This window comes from Oncorhynchus masou, chromosome 6, assembly GCF_036934945.1.
Source record: "Oncorhynchus masou masou isolate Uvic2021 chromosome 6, UVic_Omas_1.1, whole genome shotgun sequence".
NCBI classification, from domain to species: Eukaryota; Metazoa; Chordata; class Actinopteri; order Salmoniformes; family Salmonidae; genus Oncorhynchus; species Oncorhynchus masou.
The window spans coordinates 34,528,918-34,546,542 of NC_088217.1; the positions used below are offsets into that span (position 1 = coordinate 34,528,918).

Here is a 17,625-nt window from a genome sequence, read left to right on the forward strand (position 1 = left end):
CACGCATATTAAAAACACCTTGGACTTTTCCTATTTTGCAAAACTCAGGAGAGACATCAGTTGTATGTGTGATGTTTGATCTTTGAGTTCTGTCTACAGCTGTATTTCGATTTAAAAAAAAAGATTTATAAGTGCACATTTCGAGTGTTCCTTATTTGTTAAGCAAATAACGGAGCCCAGAAATGATTGGTGGAGTGCTGCAGAGATGGTTGTCCTTCTGGAAGATTCTCACACAGAGGTACTCTAGAGCTCTGTCAGAGTGACCATTGGGTTCTTGGTCACTTCCCTGGCCAAGGCCCGTCTCCCCCGATCACTCAGTGTGGCTGGGCGGTCAGCTCATGAAGAGTCTTGGTAGTTCCAAACGTATTCCATTTAAGAATGGAGGCCGCTGTGTTCTTGGGGACCTTCAATGCTACAGACGTTTTTTAGGGCCCTTCCCCAGATCTGTGCCTCGACACAATCTTGTCTCGGAGCTCTACGGGCAATTCCTTCAACCTCATGGCTTGTTTTTTGCTCTGACATGCACTGTCAACTGTGGGACCTTACATAGACAGGTGTGTGCCTTTCCAAATCATGTCCAATCAATTGAATTTACCACAGGTGGACTCCAATCAAGTTGTAGAAACATCTCAAGGATGATCAATGAAAACAGGATGCACCTGAGCTCAATTTTTAATCTAATAGCAAAGGGTCTGAACACTTATGTAAATAAGGCATCCATTTATTAATTGTAATAAAATAACCTATTTTTGCTTTGTCATTATGGGGTATAGTGTGTGGGGTATAATGTGTGGGGTATAGTGTGTAGATTGACGAAGTATTGTTTTTATTTCCTCCATTTTAGAATACAGCTGTAATGTAAGAAAATGTGAAAAACGTCAACGGGTCTGAATACTTTCTGAAGTCATTACATATACACACTGTACCAGTCAAAAGTTTGGACACCGACTGATTCCAAGGTTTTTCTTTATTTTTTACTATTCTCTACATTGTAGAATAAAGGTTAAGACATCAAACTATGAAATAACACACATGGAATCATGTCGAAAAAAATTGTTAAACTTCCCTACGTCTCACAAACACACAGTGTTTTGAGCCAAAAATCTCAAATGTGGACTCATCAGACCAAAGGACAGATTTCCACTGGTTTAATGTACATTGCTTGTGTTTCTTGGCCCAAGCAAGTCTCTTCTTATTGGTGTCCTTTAGTTGTGATTTTTTCTCTGAACAGTTGATGTTGAAATGTCTGTTACTTGAACTCTGTGAAACATTTATTTGGGCTGCAATTTCTGAGGCTGGTAACACTAATGAACTTATCCTCTGCAGCAGAGGTAACTATGGGTCTTCCTTTCCTTTGGCATTCCTCATGAAAGCAAGTTTCATCATATTGCTTGACGGTTTTTGCGACTACACTTGAAGAAACTTTCAAAGTTCTTGAAATTTTACATATTGACTGACCTTCATGTCTTAAAGTAATGCTGGACTGTCATTTCTCTTTGCTTATTTGAGCTGTTCTTGCAATAATATGGACTTGGTCTTTCACCAAATAGGGCCATCTTCTGTATACCACCCCTACCTTGTCACAACACAACTGATTGGCTCAAATGCACTAAGAAGGAAAGAAATTCCACAAATGAACTTAAGAAGGCACCCCTGTTAATTGAAATGCAGTCCAGGTAACTACCTCGTGAAGCTGGTTGAGAGAATGCCAAGTGTGTGCAAAGCTGTCATCCAGGCAAAAGGTGGTTACTTTGAAGAATATCAAATACATTTTGATTTGTTTAACACTTTTTTGGTTACTATATGATTACATGTCTGTTATTTCATAGATTTGATGTCTTCACTAATATTCTACAATTTAGAAGATAGTAAAAATAAAACACTGGAATGAGTAAGTGTCCATACTTTTGGTACTGTATATTCGGTCAATAAAAAAAATAAAAAAACAAAGTGCCATTTAAGATTAATTTATTGAAACTGTAATGTCAACTGGTTATATTAGATCGTGGAACATAATATTAAACAAGGCAGTAACCTCAGCAGTTGCTTGTAGAAGCTTATGGCTGTGCAGTGGCATAGCTTTGTTTTGTTAATTTCATTTAAAATGGTCTTATTGCCATTACCACAGTAAAGACACAACTATTTTATATGTAACAGAATAACAGAATAAAATAACAGAATATTTTTCAAAGGAAAAAGTGATGTACATCTTGTGTCTGGAACAATTATTCGGAATGAGTGATTGTTTGAAACGGGGATCAACTTGGCAAGTTGAAAGACAATTTCTTCAGGGTTACAAACCAAAATGTTCGATTTACAGACTCATTCATTCTGCTTGTTCTTTGGAATTTTGGATGAAGTAACAATTTGACATTGAACACTGCATGGTGATGAAGTTCGGCCACTACATCTGTTGGGTGAGGAGGCCCAGGCTTAATGATTCTGTTTAACATACGCTCGGTCTTTATCAAACTAATGTTTTCAATGTGGAACCCGTCTATGTTTAAGGGGGTTATAGCCTTGGCTAACCAATTATAAATTGCACTTGCAGTTCGCAAAGTAGCCCAAATGGAAAATAGATTGTTGTTGGAGCACATCTCCCTATATTGTTGGAACACATTTCCCTATCAACCAGTCCATTTTGAATTTGTGATAAAACTGTCATCATTTTGCAAGGACTGTAGCTTGTGTATCAACATTAGTTAGATACGTTTTATAGGCATTCATTTTTGTAGGCCTACGGGAGCTTGTGCGTACTAAGCAGCATGCATGTGTAGAGGGAGCGATTCAAACGCAATTGAGTGAGAACTGTGTGATGCTTGGATTGGTTTCTTTTTTGTTGTGCCCCGCAACATTTCAATTTTTGGGGAACAAAATTTCACTTGCCCATTCGGGCAGCCACAAAGCACATTCCACCAAATAGTTTTACATTACTTGAACAAAAATGTGAACGCTGGTTAAAGATTGAATTTTAAAGTCAGTTTGAGTCCTCAAGTACTCACACCCATTCCTTGTGGACATGAAATTGTGTGAAGACTAACATTATTTGACAAACTAAAGATTGGTTTCTAAAATGGTTTGGTGGGGTTTCAGGGATTGAGGTGTACAAGGTAAAATTCCCAAAAAGGGAAGCTAACAAGTCTTTATGAGAGTGTTTTGAAGCCTGGCCTCGGTTGCCTATGGTTTCTGTGGGTGTCATGGGAACTGAATAGAGTTCTCTTCCACTTGAGCAGAACGCTGATGTACAGGACCAGAGAGCTCTCAGCAGGACAGCAGACCTAATCCACCACTACCAACCAATCAGCAAGCAGGGATCAGTCCAATCAGAACTCCATCAAAGGAGTTGGGAAGTCAGTCCTTGGTAGACAGTGGGGTTCACCTAGGTTAAAGATTCGGGGGGGGGCACCACATGTTGCTCCTGTAGAGGTCATTTTAGCAGGGTAGGAGGAGTTAGGAGGTTTGATTCTCTGACTGTGGAAGTAGTAAAACCAGCAAGAGCCATTTGTTAGATCATGCTAATCAGTGGGCCCACTCATTAAATCAGCCGAGCATGCTTGGTTAGTGACATTGGGCATTTCCATCGAAAATGACCAATAAGCAAGAACATGTGAAGTTCATTAGAACATATCAAATTGGGTGGCAAATGAAAGCGAAGAGTCTATAATTTGGGGAAATGAAGGCATAGATAAACAAACATTTTTCTTTGGCATAAGTAAAGGCTTTCTGGATAAACAGATGGAAAAGGGGTCTAAGAAAACATCTACCAGAAAGTCTTAAAAAAGGTATCAGAAATACATTAAAAACACAATAATGTTGATGTAAAGACCACTGCCAGCTAATATCAACACATATTTAGTTTTGGAGAACTTGTTAACCTTCTGTAAGTTAAATAAATGTAGCCTTTTCCTTGTAATTCCTTTACGAAAAACCCCACAGAAGTAACAAGTAAATGGTCGACCTACCAATTAGTTATAGTGATGCAACAACACTGCCCTTCTGGATACAGTCCCCCTAACACCCTCCACCAAGCAGGCGACCAGACCACCTCCCCTAAAACGGTTCACTACCTCTACTGTCCACAATCCTCATCAGAACCTTCGCAGTCAAGACAGCCAATGAGAGGGTCTGATAACCCTGTAATGGACAGACTGAAGCTCAAACACAGCATGATAGCTGATTTAATTCTCTAAGCTCCCACAATATTGTCCATTATCCAACACCAAGCATGGAAGCAGAGGCAGTTGGTAACTGCCACCTCTGAATATAGACTCAGAGACTGAATAGACAACCCATTTGGGCACTGGAGTGATGGGAGAGTATCAAAATGGTTAGCTTTTGGATGTGTTCACACGTTTTACATGAACGTAACTGTGGGCTGGATCATTAAGGGCTCAGACACACCAATAGCTTTGCTGGCCGAGAGCACTTAGTATCTCTGAATGTAAGTTGATTTTACATGTACAATGGCTTGAAACTGTTTGGCAGTCAGACATCTATAGAGGTATAGATGAACACTAGATCCACATTCGGTGCGATGCATGCATGCGTACATCATCCTGTAAGGAGGGCAAATTGAGGCAGATTGGTTGTGGACAATGTGCACTTGGACTCCTGCAGGGTGAAGGGGTTAATGGCTCGGTCCCATTTTTGGGAGACAGCTGCTGTATGAGATTAAGCACAAATTAACATGAGCACTTCATATATCACACAGCGAGCCAACGTAGCCCTTCTGTTGAGCCTGAGGAGGGGTACTGTGGAGAGAGCATGTCCCAACTCCTACGCAACAGATTTGACGTATATCTCGGAATGATGTAAAGCCAATTCAATTGCACAAAATGAATTCATTTGTTCGACAGAATCATAAAAAGTCTATGATGAATGCTGCCAAATCTTCTTGTTCCACAATACAGCTGTAACTGTTGCCAAATGTATTCGTTGTCTTTGGTCTTAGTGCCTGTACGCACGTACGTGTACACGAGGATGGCGTGAAACGAGGGGTTATAATTATGCAGAAATCTGACACAACCCTGCAATCAAAACAATCAAGTGTAATTACTGGATATCTGTTTTCTCCTCCAATAGAGCAAACCAAACAGTATTTGTCATGAGAAAATGCATGAAGAACAACAGAAACACAGCCCAGACTCCCATCTTCTTCAACATCCAGACATTCAGGAAAGGAGAGGGTCTCTGGAGCACAATGTCAGACCCAGGCATTTTAATCCAGATGATTTCTGGAGCAACCACATAATGCAGGGTCTCACAGCCCAAGAAAAGACAACAGTGGACAACTCTCCTCTGTATCAAGCTAAAATAACTCTATTCTCTAGCATTCCACAGATTTCTTCCTTATTATGAGAGGGGGGCAAGCCAAAGAAAAGGATAAGTGCAGTTCAAATCAATACATTTGCATATTAAAAGAAAAACCTCTGTCGGCACTTTAGTAAAGAGACATTAGCATGCAGAGACGTGACTAAGCATGAGGCTGGTATTTAAGAGTTCTGATACTCATTCAATATGGATGTGATTGGTGGTACTGAGGGATGCAGGCGTAATGATGGTCATCAATGTCACATTACTCAAACGGATGACTAGTTAACATGACAAACATCAGCAACAACAGTAATATAGAGATGTCTTTCAGCAGAGATTCTTAAATAGTGACCAATGCCTTATAATAGCATTGAAAAACCTCCATTTGAAAGTAAATAACTGATGTGACCTTGTTAAAAAACTATTTCCCATGCATGCTGTGAAAATAATACAAGTATTTTTTTAATCTATAGAATCTGATTCTGCCCAGTCCTTCTTTGCATGGCTGATAAAGTGGCCACTTAACAAAAACAATCCACCTAGTTTAATTGGAACAGCTGAAAGAATAAGATTGATGCCACCTAGATGGCCAAACTCGTCATTGTCCAGAATAAACCATCTGGCTAGTCAGCTGGAAGGCCTAGTTGGTGTTAAAAACCATTAGAGTTTCAGCATTTCACACACTGTGTGTTAACTAGGAACCCTTCCCCCATTCTTAGTACCAAAGCCTGAAGCCTCAACACTGACATATTCTACCCTCTTTGGTAGGAGCCTATGAAACCAGGTCACTGTGTAATATCTCTATGGTTTGATGCTAAATTAGTGCAATGTAGCTTGTAAGTAAGCAATCTGTTAAATAAACATATGTTGCTCACAGCGCTAGAACACCCCAACTTGTTTACATTATGGACTTTTTAAATTAGTGGAGACTGTAAATTAAAGTTTCAGTTGTAGTTGTAGTTGTAGTTGTAGTTGTAGTTGTAGTTGTAGTTGTAGTTGTAGTTGTAGTTGTAGTAGTAGTAGTAGTAGTAGTAGTAGTAGTAGTAGTAGTAGTAAGGGGGATTTATTGTAGACATAACAGAAAGAGCTCCCCAGCTCCCCAGCTCCGAAATGTGTGGCAATGCAGTGGATAGCTGAGCTATGAATTAAAATAAATCTAATCTGAGGAGTAAAAAAGTATTGGAGACAAAAACTGAGACTAAAGTTCTTCATCATTAATCTGCAATTAACCAACTCATGCCTTAACATGGCGGTGCTGGCAGGCACGGTCAGACTCCCCTGAAGACTACAGGATCAGAACAAACAAGGGACACAAGGACAGAGGGGTACAGACCCAGACAGAGACCACTAAATTCCCCACCCCATTGTCTGCAGTGATAGTGGGGGACAATACAGGACGACCTTGCGATATGTGTGCTAACGCCAACAGCCCTAACTCCTACCCGAGCCATGTGTCAGCCCTAATCCCAAACACTGGGATGATGTCACCCCCCTCTCATCCGGACCATCAGAGCAACAAAGCGGGGAGGGATGGGGGTTGAGAGAGAGAGAGAAAAAGAGAGAGAAAAAGAGAGAGAAAAAAAGAGAGTCCCTCATAAGGAGATGTTCTGATTGAGAAAGCAGTCAACAGTAGGAAATCAGATACCCTCTCCACACATTTGTGTAACAAATCAAGGGGCTTAGACAACACAACCTTCCCACCACGTGCTTTACTCTGGGAAGGTTTTCACAGAGCAGTTACAAAACTCTGAGCTGTTGACATCCATCAAACCCAAGCTCCTGTTCTCTCACCGTCAAAGAGGTATTGGTTGAGCAAATAGTGCCTAGGTTTTGTGAGGAAAGTTAACGTCACCTGGCATAAAGTTATCAACAACATACAAGTTATTTCTGAGAAAAACAGTTGTAACCTTACATAAGCAGAATAGATAGTGTGTCAAAATAGTTTGTCCAATAAAAAAAAAGGTCAAACGGTGAGAGAGAAGAGTCGAGTAGTCAGACAGGTCACTGTGGCCGACCTCACAGACCCCGTGTCCAAAGCAAGACTCATTGGGGTCTATCCTTCACTGGGGAGCGGGAGAGGGTGACAGTCGGCTCAAAAGTTGTGCTGTTGCACTTTAGAATTTATGTGCAGCCCCTCCCCCATCTTCCCAACACAAAGGGACCCTCCCCCTTGTCCCCACCCACCAGGAATTTCTCAGGCATTGCTGGGGTCACCATGACAACTGGGTGCTTAACAAAGCATTTATCTTAGGCATTCTTCCTTTCACAGAGGAGAGAGGGAACAACAGTCAAAGGAGAAAGGAGGAGAAAAGAAAGAGGCTGGAGGAGCTTGAAAGGATGGGGAGGGGTTGCTGCGGAGAGGTTGCTGCAGGGAGGGGGCAGCGGAGAGGTTGCTACGGAGAGGTTGCTACGGAGAGGTTGCTACGGAGAGGTTGCTGCGGAGAGGTTGCTGGAGAGAGGTTGCTGCAGAGAGGTTGCTGCGGAGAGGGGGCAGCAGAGAGGTTGCAGCAGAGAGGTTGCAGCAGAGAGGTTGCTGCGGAGAGGGGGCAGCAGAGAAGTTGCTGCGGGGAGGGGGCAGCGGAGAGGTTGCTGCGGAGAGGGGGCAGCGGAGAGGTTGCTGCGGGGAGGGGGCAGCGGAGAGGTTGCTGCGGGGGGGGCAGCGGAGAGGTTGCTGCGGAGAGGTTGCTGCGGGGAGGGGGCAGCGGAGAGGTTGCTGCGGGGTGGGGCAGCGGAGAGGTTGCTGCGGGGAGGGGGCAGCGGAGAGGTTGCTGCGGGGAGGGGCAGCGGAGAGGTTGCTGCGGGGAGGGGGCAGCGGAGAGGTTGCTGCGGGGAGGGGGCAGCGGAGAGGTTGCTGCGGGGAGGGGGCAGCGGAGAGGTTGCTGCGGGGAGGGGGCAGCAGAGAGGTTGCTGCGGGGAGGGGGCAGCGGAGAGGTTGCTGCGGGGAGGGGGCAGCGGAGATGTTGCTGCGGGGAGGGGACAGCGGAGAGGTTGCTGCGGGGAGGGGGCAGTGGAGAGGTTGCTGCGGGGAGGGGGCAGCGGAGAGGTTGCTGCGGGGGTGAGAATCATGGATATAAGAGGAGGATTGGATGACTGACAAATAAAACAGGGACAGAATCCAGGAAATAGGTGATGTTAGAGGAAATAGCAGATAGGTGGACAAAGTGCTACATACATTCCAAGCAAGGCTGTGACTAATGTTTTCTTGGGGGAGAACAGAGGTATGGAGAGAGATAAAGGCCCATTACAGACAAGTCAGCACAAACATACACACACAAACAGACTACATCATGGAAATTGTATGGCATATTGAGTGGTAGTATATGTAAGCCAAGGGTATTTCTGGGTATTAGCACGTTCTCAACATCCCATTATCCCTGTCCGCATCGCCATGAGAGTAACCCATTGGCTTCAAACACTAAGCAAAGGGCGTGATTAAAACTGATCTCAGTGCTACTCTTGTGCAGCCATCCATATTTCAGCTAATACAGCCTGACCCTGTCCCCTGGCAGAGACCAGCGACAGAGAAAGTCCCTCCACAGACAACAGCCCAGTCTTAATACACTGTCATGTAATTACACAGACTGGGACAGCGCTGATTTAGATGTGATGGATGAGAGTGGCTTCCTTCCCCATTAAGATTCCACTCTTGTTGTGTTGTGTGGTGGATGGTGACAGTGGGAGGATGAACGCCTTACAAAACAACATTCAATCACACAGAATATGGACTGCCTGGGCCTGGCTGTGTGGGAGTTGGGAGAACTGTCTCACATTCAAATCAGAGATTTGAACATTTAAAACAAGTTACCCATTGTAGATTCACTTAGTTTTCTTAAGACAGGCTTAATTAAAAGAGAACCAATGTAACGTTATACTATGTTTACAAGGTCTCAAAATATTTGCATATGTGTAATGGTCTTGAAATAAGATTTGTGAGCAATAATCACGAAGCAACGCACTATAGAAATTGATTATAGTGTCAACATGAATCTCAGTCCTTATTCAGATCCAATTTCTTAAACTTGACCTTAATCCTTGTGGAACTGATTAACATGCAGCCTGATGGCATAGGGAGTTGACCAAGGGAGGTCATGAGAATAGTCAGAGGTGAGGGGTCAACTGTGATGGTTCACAGGGGTTGGTGAGAGGAGACAGGAGAGGAGTTACCCTATGGAGAATCCCTGATGATCTAACCAGTGACAGTACCTCCTGGCCAGAGACCACCTAGGTAGACTATGTAGCATGCCTGCTACTATTAGCATGTCATCAGTGAGCTACTGCATGTCCTGCCATGGGCTGAGGCAAATCAAGCTCCATGTTCAGCCAGAGGGGAGGGCTTGACCATTTCACCTCAGTGCTGATAAATAGAACTGTGGGCATGTGCAGTATTCTGACTACTAAAGCTTCATCGAATTTCATCAAAGGAACAAACATGACAAAGTAAATACCATGGTGTTTATTCTAGAGCAATCTTCAGGCAAGTAGACTGAGGGAGATTATTCCATCAAAGGATGAGAAGGAGGAGGATAAATCTCCAGGATCAAAAGCACAGACACATGAATGCAAGCTCACACACACAGGATACAGCATGAGATCAGCAGAATGTCAATTCTGGAGCAACAGAGCCCAGGTTCTGCCACATCAATTGCTAAACCCACTGGTACTGGCCTCCCAGCACGGTCAGAAACATCCTGGCTGAGCTGATCTGGTGTCAGTTATGTTCCTCATCTCAGGAGGGAGAAGACAGATCTAACAATCCCCACAAATCTGTCATCAGCTGTATTTACAACCATAATCTGGCCTGCAGAAATTCATTCAGAAATGTCTACTCCCACGGCCAGTGATATGGAACGTCTAATCCAGCACATTAGCCGGGGTATCCCTCATACCAGTGTTAATTTGCAGGGCCTACAACCAGTGCACCATGGCAGGAAAGCAGGCTCCATAATTAGCTAAGCAAAGGATTAATCAAAAGTATAATTGCCAGGGCTGCCATGAGAGCAGCTACAGAGAGTGCAATATGGACCCACCATGCCAATCATAGGCTATTCAACACTGCGCCACTCCAATGAAAGTCATTGTGAAACATTACACATAGGCATAGCTCTTATTGAACCTTTTGATGTTCCTCTTAACATGAATATCTAGATACAGTAATAATATTTACCTGAATTGGTGCACCTTAACAGTGTAATTGATGTGGTTGAAGTGATATGATTTGTTGTATTTCATCACAGACTAGCTGAGGCTAATGGAATCGTCCATCATATGGCATCACTCATAAATCAGAGAGCATAAAGGGAACATAATGGGAGGGTGTTAGGTCACCAAGGGAAGATCTCTCAGCATTGGGGCAAACATTTATTCTACAGGCAGGCTCCATCTCCTCTCTCTTTACATCTGCATCTTCATGTTCTATCCATCTCACACCAACATGATTTTTGTTTGCTCTCTATTTACCCACCTCCCTCTCCCTCTTTCTTTCACCCGCAGGGCTACTGACAGATACCCCAACAGGTGCGGGACGCGGAGACAAGCCATCCATCTAATTGGTCCTTGGTAGAGTCACAGCTGTTGCCCCCAACCAGGGCCTAGCGTGATCTCCTCGTGCCTACCTCTAATCGACCACTCGGCATTGTCTCCAAGAAAGACAGAGAGCTCTCTCATCTGTCACTAAGGACCTCCTCCTTTAAAGGGGGCTTCAGGGAGGAGAAGTAAACAAAAAAAGCACCAAAAAACTAAGTGGTGCTCCAATACATTGTAATGATTACTACCCATGCTGACCATCTAGTATCTGGCAGTCACAATCAACTCAGCCAGCCCAGCACTGTGTCTATTGGCTAATATATGAGAGGATATTAACACACCACCTCAGAGCACAGATACCAATTGGACAGTTTTAATCCTTCTGGTTAAACGTGTTTTACCTAGTTAAATATGGACGCTTTGATGTCAAATCCCTGACTGAAATGCAGTGTGACATTTAGAAGGTGCTGTTTGCACATCTCTTTAAATGAGATCCAAGGTCATGAAGGAACCAGCTCTGCAGTCTGACTCACACCGTGTCACAAATCTGGTTCTGCAGCAATTCAAGTTCAGTCACATTTTTGGAGCAAATAAAATGCCCTGTAAATTGTGCTGACAGTTGAAATGAGGGGCGCCTTATGCAGACTCAATTAAAGAGAAACAAGAGGTCAGAGTAGACAACACAGCTCACTGGTTTTCCTGAGCTGGCTACTACAACTCTCCACATGTAAAATATATTTGTTTGGTGCTACACAAGACACAGGCTACAGTGTGTCTAAAATGAATGAAAGTTAATTACATGCCTTGGTCCAGTGTCTTCACAATGATGGCATAGTCCATCACGGCTTACAACATGACATATACCATACCATATAGCCCATAAGGCCTGTATTGTTCATGCTACACTTATTTACAAAGGTTATACAAATGCTGGGATAACTGGCACACAAGGTAACCATTGCTCATTTTGAAATTACAAATAATAATTTAAGTAAGTAGGGACATATCCTGACAATCTGGCATGTGATACAAAATAAATATGGTCAAATGAATCATTGTTTTAACCTCAGTTTGAAATCAATTGTCATAATCGTGCGAATATATAGATTAAAAAAACATCCATCATTGAATGAAATATTGTGTGATAGCTGAAATGGGGGTTTTAAGTTGGGTAATAATGGAAAATGATCCAGACCCACTGGAGTGTATTTCCCACAGGAGCAGGCTAAGCCAGTTGCAGACATGCAGATAAACTGCTATTTAAATTCACATTGATCTACATCAGGCCTGGGTACAGCCTGCACTTTAACAAGATGACAAACACTATAACAGAAAAACAAACCCCAAGAAGCTAAAAAGCACAATCTAGTCTAGAGAGGACTTCTCTCTCCAAATGAAACATAAGGCTTGAGGAGGCACACTAAGATCCTGACCTGAATGTTAATTCTAATTTACGATTAATATTGAAATAATGAAGTTGTAAAATTGAAACGCTGCAGCAGAGGCCATATATAAAACAGTTTGTATGGCATTCACAGTATTCAACTCCATCTGTGGCAAAAAAAATTACATCTTTGGTATTGTAATGTTGAACATTTTCAAGTGAGGAACATAAATAGGAAAAATCTAAAGAATGAGGAAGAACAAAAGCCTTCACTGTACCTAACATTAACATATCACAAACAGGCCTGTATTAAACAACAATGAGGAGAGGTTGGTCTTACCGGAGACAGATATCCTCATGGAGGCCTCCAGGGGTCTGTTGTTGTCCAGGGCCTGGCTGAGGCGCATCTCCCCGGTGCTCTGGTTCAGGATGACCAGGTTCAGCTCATTACCAGCCTCAAAGCTGTACTGGAGCTGGTCTGAGGCGTCTGGGTCATGGGCAGGGATCCGCCCGATCACCCCTGTGGGGAAGCTACTGGACTTGTCAGTGACATAGTTATTGAATATGATCTGGAAATTTTTCAGCACTGGTACGTTGTCGTTCTTGTCAACCAGCTTGACGTGCACGGTGGCACGGCTGACCAGTGGGGCGGAGGTGGCCTGGACCACGATGACATACTCCGACTGAGTCTCGTAGTCGAGATCTGTCAGAACGGTCAGTTCTCCTGAGAAGATGTCCAGCTGGAACACCTCTGGGATGTTTCCCTCTACTATCTGGTACATGATCTGGGCGTTGCTCCCCTCGTCTGGGTCCGAGGCAGATACGTGGGCCACTACCAGGCCTATTGGGCTGTTCTCCTCCACAAAGATGTCAAACTCATCTTTCTCAAACACGGGAGGGTTGTCGTTCACGTCTAAGATGGTCACCTGGATGTCCACGGACGTCTTGAGAGCAGGAACACCTTTATCCACAGCAAAGGCCTGCAGGTTGTAGAATGGCATGTTCTCACGGTCCAGGCGACGCAGCGTTCGCACAATACCAGAGGTGGACTCAATTATGAAGTCTCCATCGCCGTCCTCTCCCCCCTGGAAAGTGTAGAAGACACGTCCATTGAGGCCAGAGTCTCGGTCAGTGGCAGAGACCTGGACAACGCTGGTAAACACTGGCACGTCCTCCATCACAGAGCCTAGGTAGTGGTCTCGGAGGAACCGAGGAGAGTTGTCATTCACATCATTTACCAGGATCTCCAGGTAGGTGGTGTCAGACTTCTGTGGGATGCCGTTGTCCCGGGCCGTGATGGCTAACGTGTAGGACACCTGATCTTCATAGTCCAGCTCCATCTGGGTGGTGACAGCGCCTGTGTCGGAGTCGATGTCGAACTGGGGGATGCTGTCATCCATGAAGTAGGTTATACGTGCATTCTCCCCAGTGTCCTCATCTGTAGCACTGATCACCACAACGGTGGTGCCAACAGGTCTGTCCTCATTGATGTTGACGGTGTAATGGGAGCTCTGAAACACGGGTCGGTGGGTATTGGCGTCGGTGACGTTGACGAACACTTTGGCGGTATCGATGCGTGTGCCGTCAGACGCGGTGACACTCAGGACGTATTGACGCTCCAGTTTGTAGTCGAGGGGCAGGGCCAGAGTGATAAGGCCTCCTCCACTCTGGCTGGTGATGGAGAACCTGTTTCTGGTGTTACCACTGGAGATCTGATACGTCACCACACTGTTGATATCCTGGTCCACCGCAGAAACCGTCACCACGCTTGTGCCCACGACAGCATCCTCATTGAGGCGCATGTAGTATGATCTCTGGGTGAACTCTGGGTTGTTATCGTTGACGTCAAGGATGGTCATGCTAACGCTAGCTGAGGAGGACATCACCGGGTGGCCACGATCACGGGCCTCCACCCCAAAGTTGTAGAAGTCCATGCTCTCCCTGTCCAGCCCAGCGGCTACCACTATCCATCCACTGCTGTTGTTGATGGAAAAGGGTAAGTTGGGCGAGGCTTCAATTAGGCAGTACTCCAGCCTGGAGTTGTCGCCAGAATCTGCGTCAATGGCCTGGATGTGAATGATGGAGTAACCCACCGGCACGTTCTCTAGCACAGTGGCCTGGAAGGGGGTGCTGACGAAAATGGGGGCGTTATCATTGATATCCACCACCTGCACCGTTACCAGGCCACTGATGTTGGAGAGAGGCGGGCGTCCCCCGTCCTGAGCACGGATGCGTATGGTGTATTCCTTGTTAGCCTCGTAGTCCAACTGACTGACCAGGTCCATCTTGCCTGTCTGAGCGTCAATGTAAAACTGGCCCCTAGTGTTGCCACTCATGATGCTAAAGTGAACCATGGCGTTACTTCCTCTGTCCTGGTCTGTGGCAGTCACCTGCAGGATCTCTGTGTTGGGTGCCATATCCTCCGGAACCTGCACCACATATCGCTTTTCACTAAACTGGGGCGCATTATCATTGTCATCCTCTACAATAATGTGAACTGTTGCCGTAGCGCTGCGGGGGCTGGGGTCGCGACCCTGGTCGTTGGCCTCTACCAACAGCATGTATGCCTCCACCATCTCTCTATCCACCGGCCCCTTCGTGCGGATCACCCCTGACCTGGGGTCAATCTCAAACACATCGTTGGAGCCGTTGCTGTTGAGGACACGGTAGAGGATGTTACCATTTACCGGGGCATCCCCATCCGTGGCCCTGACGGTCAGCACCTCGTAGCCTATCTCCAGGTTCTCTCTGACCCTCTCCTTATAGTCCTGTTGCTCAAAGACAGGGTCATGGTCATTAGTGTCACTCACTGTGATAGTGAGGGTGGCCATGGCCGTACGTCGGGGTGTGCCATGGTCAACAGCATTCACACGGAACACATGGGTGTCCTTCTGCTCTCTATCCAGCACCTCCACAGTGGAAACAGCTCCATTGACTGGGTCAACAGAAAATAGGTTGTTGGAGCGGCTGTCAAACAGGGCCTCTATGAAGTACTCCAGCCTGCCTGCCTCCCCCTCATCAGCATCTACTGCCTTCAAAACAACTACAGGAGTTCCAGCTGGCTTATTCTCTGCCACAGACACCTGGTACATAGGAGGCTGAAACTGGGGACTACTGTTGACAGCCCTCTTCCTCCTGCTCACTATGCCCGACTCAGACTGGACAGCCTGCTGTAGTAACTTCCCCAAGTGGCCCTGCTTGAAGGAACCTTGACCCACCCGCCAGTGGACTGAAATGCTGTTCACTTTAGCTTCCCTCTCATCTCCTTGGTTACAATGTAAGTCTAGCTCAAGGAGTGTGTTGTGCTTCAAACACAGGGTCTTGGACACAAACAACTGCCCCTCCGAAAAGTAGAAGTCCGAACTACTAGTCACCTTGCAGTGCATACTGCTGTGTGTCGGGGATGCGGGTAGTAGATCCCCAACCCGGAGGAGCGCAGTACCAGCCTCGTAGCATTCTAACAGATGATTTTGGGCCTTAAACAAACTGATGATCTCCAAGTCCCATTGAGATTTAATTTTGTGTTTACTTGAACAGTTCCTGCCGTGAACATGCACATCATACTGGCTCGTGAGGAGGTGCCTGGACCCTGGGCCACTGTTCACGCAGTCAACAACAGTGTACACGATGAAAGGGTTGGAGCTGAGCGAGGCACAATTTAAACTACCCGAAATGAACACAATGCGCGCGGACGCATCAGTTTCAATAAAGGTCTTTGAGAATTTAGGAGCGATTACCTGATCCAAAGTGCATGCCCCGCTCTGTTCCACACTTGCTATAACCGTCCCCGGCTCTGCATCCTCACTGATGTGTGTACTGTAGCAATCCGACAGTGAAATTATTTCAAACCAGCCGAAAATAATAAACACCAAATCCCACTTAATGACGGGCATTGCTCCTCGATAATGTTAAACCAGGTTTGAACGTAATTACTGCCGCCTTCCCTTAAACTTTCCGTCTAGTCGTTCCCTTTTGTTGCAGCGTATCCATGCTTTCATTGCTCCACAGTAGCTAATCCAATTGAATCCGGAGAGAAATCGCAGTCACCTAGCCAAAGCTTTTCACCACCCAAACACGCCGAACCTACAACTCCACTCCGTTCGCGTGAATTAATAAAATGGCTCCTACTACCCCTTATGCTCGAGGCTTCTCATTATCATAAATCTATTGTGTGTGTGTGTGGCAAGGTCCGTTCTCCCAGGGGCCACACTGAGTTGTAAAGAAAGATGACCGGCCTCTGTTTGGTCCCCCTTGTGGAAGACGCATATAGCTGTTTACAGTGTTTTTGCAAAGTAGTAAACAAATGCTGTCAATATTTAACAAACAGTTCTCATCCCCCCAACACAAGCCCAGGCACAGAAAGTCTAGTGTTTCATTATGCGTATACATACCTGTCTAATTCAAAAGTGACCTTACCTTATAGGGTAGTCAAATTACACTACACATCAGGCCTATATGAAAAGTAATGATTCATGCTATTCTCTAGTCCTATGCAGGTATTGAAATGCTTTTCTCGAATATGAGGTTAAATGGAGTAAATGGCAGGACAGTGAGCAGGGGTATATCTTGTAATGTTTCATGTAAACACCATTTTTGAAAGCTGCCCAGCAGATGCTGCTGGTGTCTCATGTGGGAGATGGGTCATGCCAAAGGCATCTTAATCATCATCCTCGTCGAAAGCAGAGGCATTATGCCATATGTCTGTTATGTGCATCTTACACAGACGTGGGGAAGTATTGAGCAGCTGTGAAAGTAAATAGGCTACTCCAAGTCATTCTTTAGACTGCTATTGATCTTCTTTGTTTTTTTTTTTTTTGCTGAGGGTGAACTAGGTAACTGCCAAAATAAAAGGAAACACCTAAGTAAATGAGGGATACAAAACATATTGAAAGCAGGTGCTTCCACACTGGTGGGATTCCTGAGTTAATTATGCAATAAATATCCCATCACGCTTAGGGTTGTGTATAAAGTAGCTGGGAAGGCCATTATTTTCATATAGGATGACAATAGCCCCATCCACATTGCACAAGTGGTCACTGAATGGTTTAATAGGAATGAAACCAGATGCCATGGCAGTCTCATGGGAGATTGTTGGAACAGAGCCTGAGACAGCATTCTCCACCACCATCAATAAAACACCAAATTATGGAATTTCTCATGGAAGAATGGTGTTGCATCCCTCCAAGAGTTCCAGACATTTGTAGAATATGTTAAGGTGCATTGAAGCTGTTCTGGTTCGTGGTGGTCCAAAGCATTAGGACACTGTTGGTGTTTCCTTTATTGTAGAAGTTACCTGTACATTCACTTTACTGCCACCTGCTGGTACATGTGCATTACTGCAGATGATCAGCGCAATTAATCAAGTCCTAACTTCTGGCTATTTAGGTAACAATTGAGACAAAACA

At 45.0% G+C, this 17,625-nt stretch overlaps 1 protein-coding gene across 2 annotated transcripts in view; it reads right to left on the bottom strand.

Annotated features, from left to right (window-relative positions):
• LOC135541974 (cadherin EGF LAG seven-pass G-type receptor 2-like) overlaps positions 1-16,523 on the bottom strand; it is a 96,098-nt gene extending 79,575 nt beyond the window's left edge. For both annotated transcript variants that reach the window (XM_064968511.1, XM_064968510.1), the window contains exon 1: positions 12,561-16,523. In XM_064968511.1, the coding sequence (XP_064824583.1) occupies positions 12,561-16,113 (3,553 nt within the window). In that variant the 5' untranslated portion in view covers positions 16,114-16,523. The remainder of the gene's footprint in view (positions 1-12,560) is intronic.
• Positions 16,524-17,625: the final 1,102 nt, after the last annotated feature.